The 19,608-nt window shown below is 32.0% G+C and overlaps 1 protein-coding gene across 1 annotated transcript in view; it reads right to left on the bottom strand.

The window, feature by feature from the left end:
* Positions 1-2,031: 2,031 nt before the first annotated feature.
* Positions 2,032-19,608, bottom strand: part of LOC139514401 (exportin-5-like) — a 44,884-nt gene continuing 27,307 nt past the window's right edge. Inside the window, exons 21-32 of the mRNA XM_071303587.1 lie at positions 18,544-18,644; positions 17,621-17,717; positions 16,561-16,696; positions 15,166-15,260; positions 12,581-12,625; positions 12,177-12,262; positions 9,806-9,936; positions 7,060-7,164; positions 4,985-5,125; positions 4,663-4,731; positions 2,777-2,875; positions 2,032-2,479 (exon numbers count right to left, since the gene is read on the bottom strand). Coding sequence (XP_071159688.1) covers positions 2,300-2,479; positions 2,777-2,875; positions 4,663-4,731; positions 4,985-5,125; positions 7,060-7,164; positions 9,806-9,936; positions 12,177-12,262; positions 12,581-12,625; positions 15,166-15,260; positions 16,561-16,696; positions 17,621-17,717; positions 18,544-18,644 — 1,285 coding nt within the window. The 3' untranslated portion in view covers positions 2,032-2,299. The remainder of the gene's footprint in view (positions 2,480-2,776; positions 2,876-4,662; positions 4,732-4,984; positions 5,126-7,059; positions 7,165-9,805; positions 9,937-12,176; positions 12,263-12,580; positions 12,626-15,165; positions 15,261-16,560; positions 16,697-17,620; positions 17,718-18,543; positions 18,645-19,608) is intronic.

Below are 19,608 nucleotides of genomic sequence, written 5' to 3'. Positions count from 1 at the left end.
GCCAAGAATTATATATGTATTATATACAACTCATTGAGTAGTCCAAATTATACTGATGTCATTATTATTTGGATTACTCAAGGAGTTATATAATACTCCCCAATTTATTTGGAAAGCTAGTATTCATTTTTTTTGCTTTGAATTTTTCCTGCAATGATGGATAAAAATAGATAAATACCCTCAGCATAATTATCTGTACTGTACTAGTCATAAAGATGAACAAATTTAAAAGTGGTTTCAAATTATGTAAAAAGGTTTAATCAGATCAAGAATGTATAACTAATCCTTGACCAGATGTATGTAAACAATGTATATGTCTAAAAGTTATATTTTGAACAAGATTTTGTTTTCCTTATATTGACCGAAAGCTGACGATTTAATAGTATTCCCAGGGGTGTCCTGCATTGGATTTTTTCTTATTTAGTACCCATTGGTTTAGACTGGATAGATGGCTTAAATAAAAATTTGTTGGGATACCGACCTTGAAAATGTATGAAATATTTGCCAATAGATGCAATCCAGTGGCGGATCCAGAGGGTGGGTTCCGGGGGTTGGAACCCCCCCTTTTTTTGGACGATCAATGCATTTGAATGGGAGCATATAGTTGGAACCTCCCCTTTACTCTGGGTTGGGAACCCCCCTTTTTTAAATGGCTGGATCCGCCACTGCAATCAATGATCAATCGAGTGGCATACCCATGGGGTGGGGATTCTAGGGGTTATAACCCCCCTTTTTTTGAGATGATCAATTCATTTGAATGGGGACATATGGTTGGAATATTTTCAGGGGCAGAATTGGGGGAGGAAGAGGGGGCTTATGGAGCTAAATATATGACATGCATATATTTTACAAGCATCAGTCCAAATGTTGGCCAACTTTTCAATACTGAACAAATATTTTTTTTTTAGATAAACTTCAACTGATTCAAATGAAAGGTTTGATTACCTTTGCAATGAAATCTATTTCAACATTAAAATTTTAATGAATATAATGTCACAATAAAGCAATGTAATAATATACACAAATACTATTATTCGGTGCATGATTAATCTACAAACCCGACATTGCATTCAGGCAATTAGTCTCAATAACAATAAATTTTCTATACATGTATTGTTACCTTTTCAACACAATCCTATAGTCAGACCCTTTCATTTTCATCATATCAGTTAAAGATAAAGAAAACTGTGCTCCAACATGTAAATGTTGCAGTCCAAAAACAAGAACTCTCAGTTGAGATCATACTTTATTTCCATTATATTTTTGTTCACTTGGAATTTTCAGAGTCTGTGTTGATTTCCTTCAAAATTTGACTAAAACTCTGGTCATTTTAGAACTTAACAAATGTTACTGACACTGGTGTAATATTTGATGTTCTACCCTAGGAATAGACTACCTTAGCTGAATTTGGCAAAATCTTTATGAATTTCAGGTCCTCAATGTTTTTCAACTTCATTTAGCCTTTTAAACCTTTTTTATTCAAGCATTACTGATGAGTCTTTAATAGACAAAATGTGAGAGTTGAGATTTCACAATAACCTGTTTAACCCTGACGCATATTGCGCGTGTCCAAAGTCAGTATGTCTTGTATTATTTTTAATTTTAGTTCAGATATATGTTATGGAGTTTAGTATGACGTCCATTTTCACTGAACTATACAGTATGCATTTTTGTTTAGGAGCCAGCTGAAGGACGCCTCCAGGTGTGAGATTTTCTTGCTGTAACGAAGATCCATTGGTTGCATTCGACTGTTTGTTTTTTTCCTCTTTGACACATTCGCCATTTCAATTCTCAATTTTAAAATGTGCATTAGGTGTACAAAATTTTAATCTTGGTATCTATGATGAATTGCATTTGTTCATACAGCATTTTTTTTGTAATGGCATGCTGCAACCTTTCATAATTAAAAGTATTCAGACATTAACATTGATTAATCTATTCTGTAATTCTTTTAAAAATTTTCACAACCATTCAAAAATAAACATGAACAGTGAATGGGACACTTCAATGGACTTTGATATAAAGCAATAGTTTTTATTTCATTCCAGTTTATTCAAAAATATCTCTCAGCAATTTATAAATTCGTTCTTCTAGTCCATGATTATATAAATAGATATGGTAGAATATCAACATTTTATCTGCATAATATCAGAGATAAAAGACTTGACAAACAATACATGTCCAGATGATCGGCTTAAAATGTGTCCAGTTTTTATGCAAATGTTTTACAACACAGAAGGTTTTTTTGTTTGCCAGCTTAGCTGAAAGCTTATTAAACAAGTCACATGATAAATTTGAATTAGTCTAATTCTTGGTTTATAAATGTTGGTGCACCATTGGATGGTGTAAATAAATCACACAGTCCCATATTATGAGGTTCTACAGAATCTAAAGGCAGGTGCTTCTTCCTGGATACAGTGAACAATGTTGGGAGATCTCTGTAGTGAATTTCTCTCTTGAACATCTGTCCAATACTTTTCTACAACATAAATATATATAATTAATAAAACAATTAGCTCATCTGTACTATAATTCAATTCAGTATTACTAAAATAGAGATCCTGTGTAACTTCTGCCCTCACAAGGATCTGTTTTACTTTCTGTTCTAAAGACCTTTTACAGAATCCTCTGGATTTGCCAAAATGTTTACATACCTTATATAATTTTTTTTTTATTAAAATTAATAAACAGTGCAACACAATTTTTTTTCTTTCTAAGTGACAAAGATTCTAGACTTCAATATTTAGAAAAAAATAGTTATTTCAAAATTGCATACCCCTATAATATCAGCTACTAGCTTTTTAAATGCATCTTTTTTCTTCTTTTCATTAAACTGTTTCTGGTTATTTGGTTGTAAAAGTTTTACATCAAAACCCTGCAAAAGAACATAAATTGTAATATTAAATAAAAAATATATAACTAATAAAAAAGAAAATAAGGAGAAAATCAATCTGATTTCAATAAAAATATGTTTGCTTTGACTTCTTTTAGAGGGTCAATAGAACATTTTTGTATTTGGGAATTTGCAACACTTGAACCGAGAATCTGTGACTTTGAACTATTGATGTCACACAACAATTACTTTTCCTTTGAGCTGTCAGAAATTTTCTATTGTAACATCAAAATTTTACGGGAACCTTTGTGATGTGCAGTAAAAGAGGACAAATAGTGATAAGGTGTGTATCCTCATACATAAAAAGGGGAGTGAAGAAATCATTTCTATACTCCCTTGAGTAAAGATAACCTAAGACAGTTTAATCGTTCTTTTAGGCATTTTGATTTTAATGTCCTCACATATTTTGTGTAAGCATAACCAGTACACTTAGAAGGTTATCACATTTAATAACTATAGTAGAGTCAAAAAAGGTTTCATAGTTCTGTAATTGTAAAATTGAAGTAAGATTAGATTAAAAAATTTCAAGAATTTCCATTCTACAACTACAACTTGTACTGTCTTCATCCTTTAAACTAAACAAGTACCATCTTTTACCCTTTAAAGGCCTACTGAAAATAACTATTCTGGCTTGGTTGACATCTCAACCAATATATTTTTGTGAGGGATATATACCCCTGTTACACAACCAGAATGCATTACTTTTTAAATTTTTTCAAGTTTGTTTTATTATTTCATCCAAACAATGAGGATTACAGATGTATTATTTTAAACTCAATATATTACACAGGCTTGTATAAAATACTGGTAACATATTTACAGTTATTTTACTGAAAACACAAACATGATATATAAAGAGTAATTATCCATATTTGTGTCCGTCATTTTGCATTTGCACCGATCTGCATTTCATTTGCACCGATTTTATTTTTCATTTGCGCCAATTTTTTACAGGTAAATTACAGGTGAATATATATAAGAGGTGGAATGAGTGCCAATGAGTTTCATATATCATTAAAGGTTGTACATATGTTATGAATTATCAATCCTAACATCTATATAACTGTTTTGAACTCTGAAAAGTATTGAAAAAAGTTCAATTCCAAGTGATGAATGATGAATTTAATAATGATAGAGCATTGCTCTGATTTAACTTCTGTTGGTGTAATGTATCACACAAATTCCTAGAACTGTCGTTTGAAAGTGTAGAACCCACTAGTTTTCTGCAGTAAACAATTAAATGTTTCTCTATTTTGAAAATTTATCAATCCCAACTCTATTGATTACAGCCTGTTTAAATGGGGCATAAAAAGTCCTTCGGACCGCTCCCAGGGATGGACATCTAGTTTGAAAATGTTGAATGTTTTCTTCCTCAAGTTTGCATAGCAGACAATTTGGGTCTGTACTTCCTATATTAAACATATCTTTAGTTACTTGTAAAAGGTAGGTCTAAAATAGTGTATTCTAGCTTTTGTTATGGCTTTTTTTGTATTCCCTGGAATTTACATGTAAAAGTATTAACTTACCTGTAAATTTAATTAGGAGAAAATATAAATCGGCGCAAATGAAAAAATGAAATCGGCACAAATGAAAGAATGAAGAATTTCAAAATCGGCGCAAATGTCATACGCCCTTTGTGTCCAAACAATGTAGATTGGGGAAATATAATCTTAAACTCAATACATTGTACAGCTTGTATAACATATGTGTAACATATTTATAGCTATTTTTACAGAAACCACAAACATAATATTTCATATAAATTATACCTGTATTAAATCTTCTGTACAATTAGGCACTTGTAAAAGTACTTGGGTCAATTCTGGATACTGAGGTCTCTGTAAAATAAGTTGTTTTTGATTAATGTAGTATAAGATAATCTCTTGCCATATTATATCACCAAACCCTCCCAAAAAAAGTTATACATTTTTGACATTAGTATCTTGAAAACCAGCTAAAAGACCAATTGAAAACAAGCAGTTTAGTATCTGGTATTCATTTTATCATATTTCTGAAAAAAATCTGATGTCAACTACATTTTAACAAAGTATTTAAAATATTGCAATAAATACAATTATAAATCTAATCTACCAGTAATTCATAAGTCTGTAATCCCAGTAATAACAATGACGATTGAAGTTCTTCATGTTGTCCATGTGTATGTAAACCTTTCAGGACTGATCTAAAGAAGTATAAAGCTAAGTCATTGGTGATATTCTGATCCGCATGAAACTGAAAAAAAAAACCCAACATAATAAATGTTTGTTACAGTAATTCATCAATTTTTCCTTGCTGTTCATATATTTTGGTTTTGGGTAAATTACTAAAGCTTTTGAAAATAAAAAAAAATTATATATACAAAAACACCTTGATTGATTGATTGATTGTTGACCTTGAGAAAAGTCTATAAACTGAAAATGGTACTACATTAGTTTAGACCCTTTATATCTTTGTTTCACATGATATTGTGGGAAAACAGTGAATGACTCATAGATATATACCAAAGAAGTCCTTTAATTCCTATCAGTTTACATAAAAAGTCACCTTTAGCATTAGACATGTTGTGTTAAGTACAAATAAAGGGCTGCGCTTTAGCGCATGATACGCCCGTTGCTCTTTTAACTTGTCTTTTATGCTTTAAATGAATTTATATGATCAACTAGAAATAGTGTGAGCCCTGTCAAATACCCCCCCCAAATAATAAATAAAAATGCACAAAAAAATTGGCACTATTAAGGCTACCTCAGATTTAACTAAGTTTGTTGTCTTTAATTTTTCATCCATACATAAAATTTTGTGAAAGTGTTAGTTATTGTCCCAAAATTTGAAAAATCCCCCCTTTTTTAAGCATAAAAATTCATAACACGGAAATGTAAAATCTGAAATTTATAAAAATTGAAAGGGAGCTTACATCAATAGATATAAACAATTCACCAAAGTTTCATGGACATTGGTGAAAGCCTTTTTGAGTTATTGTCCGAAGTGTTAAAAATCACCCTTTTTTTTATGAATAAAGCCCCATAAATCCAAAACTTAAAATCTGAAATTTATAAAAATTGAAAGGGAGCTTACATCAATAGATATAAACAATTCACCAAAGTTTCATGGACATTGGTGAAAGCCTTTTTGAGTTATTGTCCGAAGTGTTAAAAATTACCCTTTTTTTTTATGAATAAAGCCCCATAAATCCAAAACTTAAAATCTGAAATTAAAAAAAAACGAAAGGGAGCTTACGTCAATAGATATAAACAATTCACCAAAGTTTCATGGACATTGGTGAAAGCATTTTTGAGTTATTGTCCGAAGTGTTGAAAATCCCCCCTTTTTTATGAATAAAGGCCCATAAATCCAAAACTTTAAATCTGAAATTAAAAAAAAAACGAAAGGGAGCTTACATCAATAGATATAAACAATTCACCAAAGTTTCATGGACATTGGTGAAAGCCTTTTTGAGTTATTGTCCGAAGTGTTGAAAATCCCCCCTTTTTTATGAATAAAGCCCCATAAATCCTAAACTTAAAATCTGAAATTAAAAAAAAACGAAAGGGAGCTTACGTCAATAGATATAAACAATTCACTTAAGTTTCATGGAAATTGGTGTAGGTGTTTTTGAGTTATTGTCCGAAGTGTGGACGACGGACGGACAGACGGACGGACGGACGGACAACAGTATACCATAATACGTCCCGTCCCGGGCGTATAAAAACCAAAACTTTTCAATTGGTAAAATGGATGAAAAAAAACTTCAATATTTACTTTAAAATTACTTATTAGCCCTGCCGCATTTTTGCACTTGTCCCAAGTCAGGAGCCACTGGCATTTGTAAGTCTTGTATATTTTTTTAATTTTAAATCACTTATATGTTTTGGAGTTTAGTGTGACATCCAATTTCACAAAACTAATACACACTTTTATTTAAGGGCCAGTTGAGGACCAACTCTGGGTGCTGAATTTTCATGCTGCGTTGAATACCCATTTGTGGTCTTCGGCTGTTATCTGCTCTTTGGTCGGGTCGTTGTCTCTTTAACATATTCCCCATTACCATTCTCAATTTTATCTGTTAAAACTTTGAAGTCTGATCTTGAAATTTGTTTCCTCATAAATGGTTTTTTTTCACACTTGTGTTTTTGTTCCCACTTAAAAGTTTTTAAAATTTCATAGGTTACCTGTTTTAATGTAGAATAACACAGTCCTGTAGCTCTATTTGCCACAGAAGTATCACTCCATGATAAACAGCTGTATACAAACATCAATAAAGAGGGATAGATACTCTGAAAAAAATAATATACAAATGTTATAATAAGAACCTGTAACTTTTTTGTCAACTAATCAACAAAAATTTATGGAATATCAAAGTTTATATTTAGGAAGAAATTTAATTATTTATTTTACTTTAGATGTCTTTAATACATAATTATTAACTATAATCTAGATGTTTTTTTCATATGAAAGTCAAAAGATTGAATGAAGTTATATTTGTAAGGAGTTCTGCAAACAAAACAAACTAATGCAAAAACAGAAAAAACCAGATGCTCCGCAGGGCGTAGCTTTATACGACCGCAGAGGTTGAACCCTGAACGGTTGGGGCAAGTATGGACACAACATTCAAGCTGGATTCAGCTCTAAATTTGGATTCTGATTAAATAGTTGACACAGCATAGGTTTCTGACACAGAATGAATGTGTTCTAATGAACTTAAAATTTTTGTTTTCTCTTAGAGCAATTCACTATGCTGTTGAATATTAATCCTCTCAAAAAAATGTTTGAAGAAATTTTCTTTTTATTTATGAAATTTCAAATGAGAAAAATTGAACCCAATTTTTTAATCACATCCCCCTTTCCCTTATTCCAAAACTAATCTCAATTAAAATTTCTAATGGAGTTTGCAACAATAACTACTCATTTAAATACATCATAAAATATTAAGATGTAAAAAAAACTGCTTGTTATCACTGAATGTTATTTATTATAATTTATCAGTTGGTAGTAAAAAGTGAATATACATTGTATATTGTATATAACAAAGATTTAAGTTGATTCTGGACAAAGAAAGATAACTCCAATTAAAAAAAAATCTTGCTATTGCACAATATTTTGCAATTAGATATTTCTTGCTTACTATTCTGGACAAAGAAAGATAACTCTAATTAAAAAAAATTTGCTATTTCACAATATTGTGCAATTAGATATTTCTTGCCATTGCGCAATACTGTGCAATTGAAAAGACTTGCTATTGCACAATACTTAATATAATAATTTTAGATCCTGATTTGGACCAACTTGAAAACTGGGCCCATAATAAAAAATCTAAGTACATTTTTGGATTCAGCATATCAAAGAACCCCAAGATTTCAATTTTTGTTGAAATCAGACTAAGTTTAATTTTGGACCCTTTGGACTTTAGTGTAGACCAATTTGAAAACAGGACCAAAAATGAAGAATCTACATACACAGTTAGATTTGGTATATCAAAGAACCCCATTTATTCAATTTTTGATGAAATCAAACAAAGTTTAAGTTTGGACCCCGATTTGGACCAACTTGAAAACTGGGCCAATAATCAAGAATCTAAGTACATTTTTAGATTCAGCATATCAAAGAACCTAACTGATTCATTTTTTGTCAAAATCAAACTAAGTTTAATTTTGGACCCTTTGGACCTTAATGTAGACCAATTTGAAAACGGGACCAAAAGTTAAGAATCTACATACACAGTCATGACAGTTAGATTCGGCATATCAAAGAACCCCAATTATTCAATTTTGATGAAATCAAACAAAGTTTAATTTTGGACCCTTTGGGCCCCTTATTCTGTTGGGACCAAAACTCCCAAAATCAATACCAACCTTCCTTTTATGGTCATAAACCTTGTGTTTAAATTTCATAGATTTCTATTTACTTATACTAAAGTTATGGTGCGAAAACCAAGAAAAATGCTTATTTGGGTCCCTTTTTGGCCCCTAATTCCTAAACTGTTGGGACCTAAACTCCCAAAATCAATACCAACCTTCCTTTTGTAGTCATTAACATTGTGTTTAAATTTCATTGATTTCTATTTACTTAAACTAAAGTTATTTTGCGAAAACCAAGAATAATGCTTATTTGGGCCTTTTTTTGGCCCCTAATTCCTAAACTGTTGAAACCTAAACTCCCAAAATCAATCCCAACCGTTCTTTTGTGGTCATAAACCTTGTGTCAAAATTTCATAGATTTCTATTAACTTAAACTAAAGTTATAGTGCGAAAACCAAGAAAATGCTTATTTGGGCCCTTTTTGGCCCCTAATTCCTAAAATGTTGGGACCAAAACTCCCAAAATCAATACCAACCTTCCTTTTGAGGTCATAAACCTTGTGTTAAAATTTCATAGATTTCCATTCACTTTTACTAAAGTTAGAGTGCGAAAACTAAAAGTATTCGGACGCCGGACGACGACGCCGACGCCAACGTGATAGCAATATACGACGAAAATTTTTTCAAATTTTGCGGTCGTATAAAAACTTCAATTAAATGAATGTAAAGAATTTCAAATATATTATAAATAAACTCATCATAGATACCAGGATTAAATTTTGTATTTACGCCAGACGCACGTTTCGTCTACAAAAGACTCAGCAGTGATGCTCGAATCCAAAAAAAAAAATTAAAAGGCCAAAAAGAGTACGAAGTTGAAGAGTATTGAGGACCAAACTTCCAAAAAATTTTGCCAAATGCAGCTACGGTAATCTTTTCCTGAGGTAGAAAAGCCTAAGTATTTCAAAAATTCAAAAGTTTGGTAAACAGTTAATTCATAAATATGACCATATCAATGATAATTCATGTCAGCACAGAAGTGCTGAATACTGGGCCGAAATAAGTTATATAGTTTGGATAATAAGTTACATGTTATAATTTCCTGGGTATCAAGTACTAACCTCATTTTTGAGACACATCTGACCTAGGAGAGACAGAGTTTCTTCCCTTGGATTAGCAGGTGTCTGTATTACTTCCTCGTCCCCTATATCGTCACTTGATTCTACTGTCTTTCTGTCATGGGTTACATTAACTAAATCATAAAAAGATAAATATAAATAGATAATTGGTAATGAAACTGTAGGATAAAGAGTGCCAGATATTATAATTAGTTCTCTTTAACAAATACAATATTTGTAATCTATCTTGTAAGACAGTCCCTACCATACAGATATTCATTGAATTGGTAGGTTGCCACTTGAAATAGTCTTTATCCAACAGATATCCCCATTCCTTGGACAGTTGCTTTGTGAGACATAGACCAATAAATTTCTTGGTAAGTTGCCTTGTCAGATGGTCCTTAGACTCCTTACCTTTCATATTTAAAAATTCTTTGGTAGGTTGCCTTGTGGGATGATCTTTACCCAATAGATCTAAATACTTCTTGGTGAGTTGCCCATTGAGATGATCCTTACCTAACAGATATAAATATTCCTTGGTAAGTTGCCTTGTGAGATGATCCTTACCTAACAGATCTTAATAGTCCTTGTTTAGTTGCATTGTGAGATAATCCTTACCTAACATATCTAAATTGTCCTTGTTTAGTTGCCTTGTGAGATGATCCTTACCTAACAGATATAAATTTTCCTTGGTAAGTTGCCTTGTGAGATGATCCTTACCTAACAGATAGAAAAACTCCTGGTAAGCTGCCCTGTGAGATTGTCCTTACCTAACAGATCTTAATATTCTTTGTTTAGTTGCCTTGTGAGATGATCCTTACCTAACAGATCTAAATATTCAATGGTAAGTTGCTTTATCAGACGATCCTTACCTAACAGATCTAAGAATTCCTTGATAAGTTGCCCTGTGAGATGATCCTTACCTAACAGATATAAATACTCCTTGGTAAGTTGCCTTGTGAGGTGATCCTTACCTAACAGATCTAAGTATTCCTTGGTAAGTTGCCTTATGAGATGATCCTTACCTAACAGATATAAATATTCCTTGGTAAGTTGCCTTGTGAGATGATCCTTACCTAACAGATATAAATATTCCTTGATCCTTACCTAACAGATATAAATATTCCTTGGTAAGTTGCCTTGTGAGATGATCCTTACCTAACAGATATAAATATTCCTTGGTAAGTTGCCTTGTGAGATGATCCTTACCTAACATATCTTAAGTCCTTGTTTAGTTGCCTTGTGAGATAATCCTTACCTAAAATAACTAAATCGTCCTTGTTAAGTTGCCTTGTGATATAATCCTTACCTTACAAATATAAATATTCCTTGGTAAGTTGCCTTGTAAGATTATCCTTACCTAACAGATATAAATATTCCTTGGTAAGTTGCCTTGTGAGATGATCCTTACCTAACAGATCGAAAAACTCCTGGTAAGTTGCCCTGTGAGATGGTCCTTACCTAACAGATCTTAATATTCTTTGTTTAGTTGCCTTGTGAGATGATCCTTTCCTAACAGATCTAAATATTCAATGGTAAGTTGCTTTATCAGACGATCCTTACCTAACAGATCTAAGAATTCCTTGATAAGTTGCCCTGTGAGATGATCCTTACCTAACAGATATAAATACTCCTTGGTAAGTTGCCTTGTGAGATGATCCTTACCTAACAGATCTAAGTATTCCTTGGTAAGTTGCCTTATGAGATGATCCTTACCTAACAGATATAAATATTCCTTGGTAAGTTGCCTTGTGAGATGATCCTTACCTAACAGATATAAATATTCCTTGGTAAGTTGCCTTGTGAGATGATCCTTACCTAACATATCTTAAGTCCTTGTTTAGTTGCCTTGTGAGATGATCCTTACTTAACAGATATAAATATTCCTTGGTAAGTTGCCTTGTAAGATGATCCTACCTAACAGATCTAAATATTCATTGGTAAGTTGCCTTATGAGATGATCCTTACCTAACAGATCTAAATATTCCTTGGAAAGTTGCCTTGTGAAATGGTCCTTACCCAACAGATCTAAATACTCCTTGGTAAGTTGCCCTGTAAGATGATCTTTACCTAACAGATCTAAATAATCCTTAGCTAGTTGCCACATGAGAAGATCCTAACTCATAAATCTAAATATTCCTTGGTAAGTTGCCTTGTGAGATGATCCTTACCCAACAGATCTAAATATTCATTGGTAAGTTGCCTTGTGAGATAGTCCTTACCAAACAGATCTTAATATTCCTTAGTTAGTTGCCTTGTGAGATGGTCCTGACCTAACATGTCCCAATATTCTATGGTAAGTTGCCATTTGAGATGATCCTTACCTACAGATCTAAACATCCCTTGGTAAGTTGGCTTGTGAGGTGGTCCTTACCTAACAGATCTAAATATTCTTTGGTAAGTTGCCTCGTGAGATGGTCATCTACAACTTCTTGTGATTCCTTATTGTCATCTTCTTCACTGACAAAAATAAAGAAGAGATAACAGACACAATTAAAAAAAAAAAATTTAATTAATTTCTGAATAACAATGTGTGGATGGCTACCTTTCAACAAGAGACAAAAAGACATATTGTGCTTTTAATATTCAAAAATACTTTCTAAAATTTATTCAATTTTCAGAGCTGAATACAATATATTTACATTGTAATATCCTAACATTTATCTTAAACATCCATTGTGAGCTTGTACTCAGTGCAGGCGTAAAATTTGATTGGGTTAATCCAGTCTAACCACCCTGTCTATCTAGAACATATGTTGTATAAGTAAGACACCATACCTTGTTCTTTGTATGATAAGCTGCCACTTAGTACTTAATATCTGAAAACAAATCAATGAAATACATTACCATAACCATATGTTTTCATTATGTTACACTTAAAATTAAAAGAAAATAAGAAATTCCCCTTCTGTGTACACTTGATGTATAATTTTGCAGTTTTTAAAAAGAAATATAAACAGATCATTAAATTATTAAGATTTCACTTAAAGGTGGGTAGTGTTTTATTAAAATATTAAAATTCAAGGTAATCTGCTCACACTATCCTTTCATTAAAACATTACCAGCAAGTAGATTGAAACAGAAAATTTATATGAACCAGTGCATAAATTGAAATTATTAACACAGCAAATTTATATTAATTCTTCAGGGCAGGTAAATATTTCTTGTATTATTAGGGTAAAATCATAAAAAACATAGTAAACATATTAATGCTCATGGGCAGGTAAATATTTCTTGTATTATTATGGTAAAATCATAAAAACAAAGTAAACACTGCAATATATGAAAGGATCATCTCACAAGGCAATTTACCAAAGGTTTAAGTGAGCAATGACTAAATGATTAATATATACAAACCTGATAAAATGTTGGACAAAGAACCTCTAAGATAGGTATAACTGCAGTAGAGTAACAATCCTTTGGACAATGCTGTACATAAGGTTTTACAAATACTCTTATAAATGGTTAAGGATAAAATGTTGGACAAAGAACCTCTAAGATAGGAATAACTGCAGTAGAGTAACAATCCTTTGGACAATGCTGTACATAAGGTTTAACAAATACTCTTATAAATGGTTAAGGATAAAATGTTGGACAAAGAACCTCTAAGATTGGTATAACTGCAGTAGAGTAACAATCCTTTGGACAATGCTGTACATAAGGTTTCACAAATACTCTTATAAATGGTTAAGGATAAAATGTTGGACAAAGAACCTCTAAGATTGGTATAACTGCAGTAGAGTAACAATCCTTTGGACAATGCTGTACATAAGGTTTAACAAATACTCTTATAAATGGTTAAGGATAAAATGTTGGACAAAGAACCTCTAAGATGGGAATAACTGCAGTAGAGTAACAATCCTTTGGACAATGCTGTACATAAGGTTTCACAAATACTCTTATAAATGGTTAAGGATAAAATGTTGGACAAAGAACCTCTAAGATTGGTATAACTGCAGTAGAGTAACAATCCTTTGGACAATGCTGTACATAAGGTTTAACAAATACTCTTATAAATGGTTAAGGATAAAATGTTGGACAAAGAACCTCTAAGATGGGAATAACTGCAGTAGAGTAACAATCCTTTGGACAATGCTGTACATAAGGTTTAACAAATACTCTTATAAATGGTTAAGGATAAAATGTTGGACAAAGAACCTCTAAGATTGGTATAACTGCAGTAGAGTAACAATCCTTTGGACAATGCTGTACATAAGGTTTAACAAATACTCTTATAAATGGTTAAGGATAAAATGTTGGACAAAGAACCTCTAAGATTGGTATAACTGCAGTAGAGTAACAATCCTTTGGACAATGCTGTACATAAGGTTTCACAAATACTCTTATAAATGGTTAAGGATAAAATGTTGGACAAAGAACCTCTAAGATTGGTATAACTGCAGTAGAGTAACAATCCTTTGGACAATGCTGTACATAAGGTTTAACAAATACTCTTATAAATGGTTAAGGATAAAATGTTGGACAAAGAACCTCTAAGATGGGAATAACTGCAGTAGAGTAACAATCCTTTGGACAATGCTGTACATAAGGTTTCACAAATACTCTTATAAATGGTTAAGGATAAAATGTTGGACAAAGAACTCTAAGATGGGAATAACTGCAGTAGAGTAACAATCCTTTGGACAATGCTGTACATAAGGTTTAACAAATACTCTTATAAATGGTTAAGGATAAAATGTTGGACAAAGAACCTCTAAGATTGGTATAACTGCAGTAGAGTAACAATCCTTTGGACAATGCTGTACATAAGGTTTAACAAATACTCTTATAAATGGTTAAGGATAAAATGTTGGACAAAGAACCTCTAAGATGGGAATAAATGCAGTAGAGTAACAATCCTTTGGACAATGCTGTACATAAGGTTTAACAAATACTCTTATAAATGGTTAAGGATAAAATGTTGGACAAAGAACCTCTATAAAGATGGGAATAACTGCAGTAGAGTAACAATCCTTTGGACAATGCTGTACATAAGGTTTAACAAATACTCTTATAAATGGTTAAGGATAAAATGTTGGACAAAGAACCTCTAAGATGGGAATAACTGCAGTAGAGTAACAATCCTTTGGACAATGCTGTACATATAAGGTTTAACAAATACTCTTATAAATGGTTAAGGATAAAATGTTGGACAAAGAACCTCTAAGATTGGTATAACTGCAGTAGATTAACAATCCTTTGGACAATGCTGTACATAAGGTTTCACAAATACTCTTATAAATGGTTAAGGATAAAATGTTGGACAAAGAACCTCTAAGATGGGAATAACTGCAGTAGAGTAACAATCCTTTGGACAATGCTGTACATAAGGTTTAACAAATACTCTTAAAAATGGTTAAGGATAAAATGTTGGACAAAGAACCTCTAAGATGGGTATAACTGCAGTAGAGTAACAATCCTTTGGACAATGCTGTACATAAGGTTTTACAAATACTCTTATAAATGGTTAAGGATGACTGTCTAGATAGATTTAAAAGACCTTTATAACATAACTTCAATTTAGCACATTTCGGCTCAAGTTTTATTTAATAAAAGGAAAGAGGACAAAACACTCAAACTGCTGGGGTTTTTTAACACTGCAGAATAATCTATAAAACATTTAAATATTTGATACTATAGAATGATAAAAAAAACAGGTGCTCCACAGGGCACAGCTTTATACGACTGCAGATGTCAAACCTTGAACAATTGGGGCAAGTATGGACACAACATTCAAGCTTGATACAGCTCTGAATTTGGATTGGGATAAAAATTTTGACATAATATGAGTTTCTGACACAAAACAAATGTCAAGATCTTACAAATCTATTGCACAATATTATATTGTGAAATTAAAAGATTTCTTCTTCAAACTTTTCAAAAATTTGGAATTTGAGAAATAAGAGGGAAAAAATTGAAAACTACTACCACCCCCCTTTTTTGCAATTAATCCAAAACCTGACATTCCTTTATACATAGTTTACAAGTGTAAGTGTATATCTGAACATACCCAACATTGTATGTTAAATATTTTTGAATAACCTCCCTTACACTGCTTTTAAATTGTCTTAATTATCCATTGACAAGAAAAACCTAGTTTTCCCCCTTTTTTGCCACTAATTCCAAAACATTTTGAGCCATAACCCCCAAAGTCAATACTCACCATCCCGTCATTGTATGGAACCTTGTGGAATAATTTCAGAGAGATTCAAACACTTAAACACAAGTTATTGTTTGAAAACTGCAAAAATGCTAATTTTGGGGCCCCTTTTTGGCCCCTAATTACTTAAATATTGGGACCATAACCCCCAAAATCAATCCCAACATTCCTTTAGTGATATTGAACCTTCTGGTAAAAATTTATAGAGATCCATTCACTAAAACTAAAGTTATTGTCCAGAAACTAAAGGTGTCTACGGACAACGACGAAGACATGATAGCATTATACGACCCATAAGTTTTGTGGTTGTATAAAAAACAATTATAAACAAACCATAATTGAAGGTGCACTCAGTTATAGACTGGTTTTGGACGTCAGACATTACATAAAATGACAACAAACATATATGGTGAAAATGTTATTTCCTAAGCATATAATAAAGACAATGAATAAACACAAAAGTGATTTTTTTACAGGAATTGTTTTCTTTCCCAAATCATTACTAGGAAAACACACAATATGGGTTTCATTGAAACCCTTTCACAAACACTAATAGATTTATGATGTGACAAACAACTGATTACATAGAAAGGATATTAATAATAAGTTTTGTCCTAAAATCTGGCAGGTTTTGTAAGTTGGTAAATACTGTATTGAGTAGTAGTTGTGAAAGGTTTGGTTCTTTGTAGAACTCATATCCTAAACACTGACCAGCATTTCCTAGGATATGGCAACTGTAAAATACAAAAACATTATTATTTTCATCATGTAATTTGTTGAAAGAGGAGTTTTAAACCTCTCCTTTTATATGGAGATTCTGCTTAAATAGTGAATGCAACTTACTTTAATTATATACAAAAAAGTTAATTTTTAAACACAACACTGAATGTGTCCTTCTGTTTAAGGGCATACGATAAAGTTTTGATCCCATATTGAAAATTTTTGTTAAATTATTCGTAAATTCTGTTTTATATCAAGGTCCTTTAGTTTTGTGCAAATTGTTTTTTCAAATAGCTCATATTTATCATATGTTCACGAATGTAGAAAAAAAAACATCATAATTTGCTGTATATTTATCAAATTTAAAAAAGAAAATGCACTATTGATGTTTTCATGAAAATTGGCAGACATAATCATCTTACGTAATGAAACCAAATGGCATTTTAAAAAAGAGGGGTCCATGGACTCATTTTCAAGTTAAATAAGTTTGAATGATAAAAATCAGTTGAAAACTGAATCTTTTCGCGATAAGTCATAGTTTGACGTCGCGAAAATATCAATTTACGTTAGCAACGTCATTACCTCCCCTGTAACTGTATCATATGCCCTTAAAGAAATCTGAATGCATCAATCTATCAAAATTGTACAAATGTGATGTATTAAATGTAAGAAGTGATGTTTAAAAAGTAAAGAGATGTGGTATGATGATACAACTATATACCAGAATCCAAAGGATGTCTTTGTAAGTAACCAAATGTCACAATACAGCCTTCAACAATAAGCAAAATACATACAGTATAGTCAGCCAAAAAAATGCTTGACTTATCAGATCGGCACAATAAAACAAAATTATAAAGACAAAAAACACAAAGTACTGAGGTAAGAGAAACAACAAAAACTGAAAGTTAGGTGAAAGCCATTTACAACTTATAAGTTACCTATTATCATGGGTTGTGGTTAAAAATATTTGCATTCTGTCTACCGGTTTCTTTGAGTCTACACTCTGGGTTAAATCTACACATGGAGGTGGTATACCTGGAAAATACATACAAAATAGATCATAGTCATGGTTAAATATATTCTCTGTACAAGAAATGACCAATTCAAATGCTAATTCACATTCTATGTAGGTGGTATACATAAGAACATTACAAAGGTCAATGAACTGCACTGCATGTTAGATATTGACATGGATGTGGAATGCAAGATAAAAAGAAATCAAGGATCAAACATATGGTTAAAAACTGTCAACAACATATAACTAACATAACTGCAATCTATTTGTTGGTTAACTTACCAGTATGCTATAATGTAAAGAAGATAGTAGTTTGGTCAGACTTCATATTATTTGCCTATCTAGACTATATTGAAATATATACCATTTTATATTAATCAAAGTTAGTATGCTATTTCCTTATACTCTTCGTTAAGTAAATTAAAGAGAAAACAGAAATTGGTAAATATTTATCTATACAATACACCTTATTGCTATTTGTCTGCCATTACTTGACATCACACAGGTTCCCGTAAAATTAATACAAAATATCTGACGCCACAATGGAAAAAGTGATTGTTGTATGATGCCAATAGTTTAAGCGCGACTGATTCCCGATTCAGCCGTGAATAGCGATAAGGTGTATACAACAAGCACTGATACTGTATAGCAGGTTATTTTCATGGGGTGGAAATTTTCACAGATATAACAAAATCGCCAAAATAAACTCCGCCAATTTAAATCTGTACATGCAAAGGTAATGATAAAAGTTTTGGATATGCAAAATATTTCGTATACCTGATTCAATGAAAATCGTGAAATTTTACACCTGCGAAAATAACCGCTATACAGAATTTGTTCACCTACCTAATATGGTTAGTTTCTCAATTTCATTCATCTCGTATGATTTGGTAAATTCAGGATGTCTTCCCTGAAGGTAGTCTGGATGATATAATGCATTCATGGTTCTGTAAAAAATCAATTATTTCATTTACCTCCAATATGAATTGTAGCCTGTTATTAAATTTACAAGGTCAACATAGAATTAGATCTTTTTCATTACAAGAGTGCACACGCTGAAATGTCTCGCCTTCTTTACTAATCATTGATATTATGTTGATAGACCTAAATATAAAGCTTTATTACAACTGTCACATAAACTCAACATTAACCAAGAAAACAAAAAATTGATCAATGAACCATGAAAATGAGGTCAAGGTCAGATGAACCATGCCAGGCAGACATGTACAGCTAACAATTCTTCAATACAACAAATATGGTTGACTTATTGCTTATAAATTAAGAAAAACAGACCAAAACACAAACACTTAACACTTAGCAATGGACCGTGAAAATGAGGTCAAGGTCAAATAAAACCTGCGCGGCTGACATATAGATCATAAAATATTTCCATACACCAAATATAGTTGACCTATGGCATATAGTATTAGATAAAAAGACCAAAACTAAAAAACTTAACTTTGACCACTCAACCATGAAAATGAGGTCAAGGTCAGATGACATCTTCTCGCTAGACATGTACACCTTATAATCATTCCATACAACAAATATAGTAGATCTATTGCAAAAAGTATGAGAAAAACAGACCAAAACACAAAAACTTAACTATAACCACTGAACCATGAAAATGAGGTCAAGGTCAGATGACACCTGCCAGTTGGACATATAAACCTTACAGTCCTTCCATACACTGAATATACTAGCCCTATTGCTTATAGTATCTGAGATATGGACTTGACCACCAAAACTTAACCTTGTTCACTGATCCATGAAATGAGGTCGAGGTCAAGTGAAAACTGTCTGACGGGCATGAGGACCTTGCAAGGTACGCACATACCAAATATAATTATCCTATTACTTATAATAAGAGAGAATTCAACATTACAAAAAATCTGAACTTTTTTTTCAAGT

The sequence above is a fragment of the Mytilus edulis genome, chromosome 3 (assembly GCF_963676685.1).
Source record: "Mytilus edulis chromosome 3, xbMytEdul2.2, whole genome shotgun sequence".
NCBI classification, from domain to species: domain Eukaryota; kingdom Metazoa; phylum Mollusca; class Bivalvia; order Mytilida; family Mytilidae; genus Mytilus; species Mytilus edulis.
Note: the sequence above shows the minus strand (reverse complement) of the source record. Positions and strands in the feature narration are given on the sequence as shown.